At 45.2% G+C, this 4,298-nt stretch overlaps 1 protein-coding gene across 1 annotated transcript; it reads left to right on the top strand.

The window, feature by feature from the left end:
• Positions 1–1,048: 1,048 nt before the first annotated feature.
• On the top strand, positions 1,049–2,863 carry LOC147698293 (zinc finger protein 862-like). Its single transcript, XM_086933424.1, has one exon. The coding sequence runs from the start codon at positions 1,064–1,066 to the stop codon at positions 2,861–2,863; it is 1,800 nt and encodes a 599-aa protein (XP_086789550.1). The 5' UTR covers positions 1,049–1,063.
• Positions 2,864–4,298: the final 1,435 nt, after the last annotated feature.

Genomic DNA, 4,298 nt, shown 5'->3' with positions numbered 1-4,298 from the left:
GACTTACTTGTCTTCACTTGCAGGTTTCCAGTCTGTACGGTATTTGGATTACAGTGGTCAGGTGCGAGCACCACAAAGACAAGGTAATTCTGTTTACGTTCCTCATTGGGTTGGGGGTTGCTGGGTAAATAGATTCACAATCTGCACCCTTTTTTCTTTTGCAGGTTTGTGAGACCGTACTACAAAGACAATTGCACAGGCAGACGTGAGTGCAGGCAGAAGAGGTAATTGTTGGGTTGAGTTAAACTGTGGTGCGTCTTGAACATTGTAGTACCATATATACTTACCGATGTTTTCTTCTGTTGCAGGTTTCACAGCAAGAACCCCATACATTTAAAGAGGCGCACGTGAGTGCAGGCAGAAGAGGTAATTGTTGGGTTGAGTTAAACTGTGGTGCGTCTTGAACATTGTAGTACCATATATACTTACCGATGTTTACTTCTGTTGTAGGTTTCACAGCCAGAACCCCATACATTTAAAGAGGTGCACGTGAGTGCAGGCAGAAGAGGTAATTGTTGGGTTGAGTTAAACTGTGGTGCGTCTTGAACATTGTAGTACCATATATACTTACCGATGTTTTCTTCTGTTGCAGGTTTCACAGCCAGAACCCCATACATTTAAAGAGGCACACGTGAGTGCAGGCAGAAGAGGTAATTGTTGGGTTGAGTTAAACTGTGGTGCATCTTGAACATTGTAGTATAACAGTTTGCATTCATGAGCTAGGCGTCAACGTAAGCCATGTTTCCTTATTTTGCAGGCTTTGTGGGACAGCAGGCTCAAACCGGCGTGTACGGAAATGTTCAAGCGCAAAGCTGTAATTTCGGGAGAGTGCAGTGCTTCACCACAAAGGAAGAAATGTTGCCTTGTATTCAAGGAAGAGTGGATGAAGGAAATTGTGGAGGCTGAGACACAGAAGTCACGAAGCAAGGTCCGCATGCAACTCGGGGAACTATTTCAATACTGTCCGGATGTGGGCTTGATTTGCAAAGCATGTGCCGAAGCCAAGATTGTTGGGGACTTTTCCACAGGGAAGAAATAGAGTGATGGCTGGAAACTGGACTACATGAAACGCCATCTACTTAGCAAAGTACACAAGTCTGCCATGGTGATATTGAGAAACAGAAGTGCTGCTGCGAGGTTTGGTTTTGGAGTACGGGCAATGCTGACAGAAACTGCCACAGACAAAGCAAATAGAATGGAAGTAGTTGAACGCCAAAGATCTATGCCTGAGGAGATAAAGATTCTCATCAACAACGTGATGCTGGCAGTCAGGATGAACACTTCAAAGTTATCAGTACAAGACATCCATGACCACTTAGCTTTGTATGTGAAGATACCAGACAGCTGGAGGAGCAATAACTATGCCTTTGAGTTCCTTGAGGCCATCAATAGCGTGATACACTGTGAAGCTATGACAGCACTTCGGCAAGCTTTGTATCACACCTTGATAATTGATGAGAGCACAGATATTTCTGTTTCAAAAATGCTCATCCTGTATTTCAAGTTCCGACCTGTAACATCAACTGAGCTTAAAACGCAGTTTGGGGGCATAGTGAAGCTGACTAGCTGTAATGCTGAGGCTATCACTACTGCTGTGAAAGAATTCTACACTGCCAATGAACTGGACCTCATGAAAATGGTCATGTTAACATCTGATGGTGCATCTGTGATGCTGGGGAAGAACAATGGTGTTGCTACTCGCCTTAAACAATCCATTCCTCATCTAGTTGAGCAGCATTGTGTCGCCCATCGAGAAGATTTGGGAGTTGATGCCTGGAAGAGGGTTCCAATGATTAAAGAGATGGAGACATTATTGAGGACTGTCTACACTGTGCTCTCCAGATCTCCTGCAAGGAAGTCCAAGCTGGATGAAATTGCATCGGTCACTGAATGTGAAGTTGTCTCTTTTCGACCACTGAATGAAGTCCGGTGGCTTTCAAGGCATTTTGCTGTTGGTGCACTAATTCGTAATTACGAAACTGTTCTTAAGTACTTTGAGCATAAGAAACTTGAGGAGAATGATCCAATTGCTAAATATTGTTATAAAAAGCTATCGGACTCCAACTACCATATTTCCCTTGCAGTACTTAATGACATTCTGGGTGAATTTGCATCTTTGTGCAAACTATTCCAAAAAAGTTCTTTAACTACTGTTGAAGCCGTACAGTATGCAAGAGCAAAGATTGGCCAAATTAAGCAACAGTATTTGGGGGACACTGTCTTTTGGAGCAGCAATGTAAGAGAGCTGATGGTTTTGTACAAGGATAGGCAAGAGTTTGACAGTGGGCCTATTTTGTCTTTTGTTTCCCTTCTTTGTGAGCACATGCAAAAAAGGTTCCCTGAAGGTGAGCTAAAAGAATGGGCAAGTTTTGAGATCCAGGCAATAGCCACACAATCTCATTTTGATTTTGGGACTGAGAATATTGAAAGACTTGTTGAAAAGTATAAAAATGTCTTGGCCATGGGTGATTGTGAAACACCAGAAGATGTTGTTCGACAGTACAGAGACTATAAATATGTGGTGGCAGAACATGTTAAGGGTGGGTTATTTACCACCTTTCAAGACATGGTGACTTTCACTGTACGCAATGCTGCTCAGTATAGTGTCGTGTCTCAGCTTGTTGATGTCTGCGCAACATTTCAAGCATCTAGTGCAGACTGTGAACGAGGATTCAGCCTCATGAATACTATCAAGAGCAAATTGAGGAATAGACTAGAGCAGAAGCATTTGGACATGCTGATGAGGACAAAGGCCTACCTCCTGAATGGGAAAGTTGACCTAGACCAAGTTTATCAGCACTGGAAAAATGGCAAGGATCGCCGTGAGAAGCAACCCTGTCACCCATCTAGTGATGCCACTTGACGTGTCTGAACAGCCCTCTACCTTCTTGTGTATATGTGATATTGTATAGGCTCGCAGCATTTCCCCACCCAATGAACTGTGCTCCAGTTAGGAATATTTATTAAAATCTAATGATGGTACCACCATTGAAGTCTTGTGCTTTTCTAAACTTGAAGTGTACTTGCCAGTGTAACCAGTTCATGTCATGGCATGCTTATCCAATATTGCAAACTGCCCTTTAGACCCTTATTGTGGCGTTGTATGTGTGAAAATGCACTATCTTTTCGCTTTTTAAAGAAAAATTTTGGAGTGCCATTTGGCGCCACAGACACGCGCGGTTTGGTTCCTGGCGCACATAGCCATGGTTGCAGCGCACAGAGACCCTCCACTGCCACACACAGAGGAAAAAAAATAGAGGGAACATTGAGTGTCACATGTGCCTGTCTGTCAATTGGTGATGCAGATCATTGAGAATGTTATCTCTACCCTCTACAGCTATGTCTGCAACATCTATGAAGAGTCAGGTTCAGTAGGTTTCACCAGGGGGTAACGCAAAGGGACCGAAAGTTGTGGCTGGAGCTGGTGAGTTTGCTAGTATGATGTGCATCTCCATGTAACACCTCAGTGCTATGGTGTGAGCGGTCATTTGTGGTGGTACCCTTACCAGTTCATATGATCCTCATCTGCTGATGCAAAGTACAGTTAATACAACCCTGGTGTTGCACCACATGTAATACCAGGTCAATCACTAATACAGTTGCAACCTCTGTGTTCCAGATGATGCTGAGGAAGAGGATGACAGACCTACGACTAGTGCTGGCCGACAGGGAATCAGAGGGGAGAATCCCCTTATCCTCCAGGCAGTTATGTCAGCAGCAAGTCATGTTCAAGAGGAGGAGGAAGATCCTGAGGATGTTGACTTTGTGGATGATGATGACTACATGTCCGTCCAATCCATGGATGACAATTGTGATGCCAATGAGAGCTATCTTGCCAGATTGCAAAAATCAGTCACAGCATCACATCCTCTGCAAAGCAATGTTCGTCAGCCTACTCCCTAACAAACAATTCCCTGTCCTCAGCATAGATCAAACTAGCCACTGCTCCCACGCATCCCAACACAGATATCACTCCCTCACAGCCCTCACGTCCAGGACCGACATGGTGGTGCCCCTACCCGCTCTTCCCTACAGTGTCTCCCTGCCATCCTCTCTACCATCTGTGGAAAGTACCAGCCCTGTTGTGGTGCAGGTATCCCCTGGGCACCATTCGCCTGCCCACAGGCTTCCACCTGCCACCCCCCCTGGTGTTGAACCTGCTCATCCCATCCTTGGCAGACACCTGCAGAGGGGGCCTGCACCTGGCTATGGTGGCCAGTGGGAGCAGTACTTCTTCCAACAGCAGGCAGATGTGAGGCAGGACATTCATGCCATTGGGGCTACCCTGTCAGACATGT

Source organism: Lissotriton vulgaris, chromosome 8, assembly GCF_964263255.1.
Source record: "Lissotriton vulgaris chromosome 8, aLisVul1.2, whole genome shotgun sequence".
NCBI lineage: Eukaryota > Metazoa > Chordata > Amphibia > Caudata > Salamandridae > Lissotriton > Lissotriton vulgaris.
Note: the sequence above shows the minus strand (reverse complement) of the source record. Positions and strands in the feature narration are given on the sequence as shown.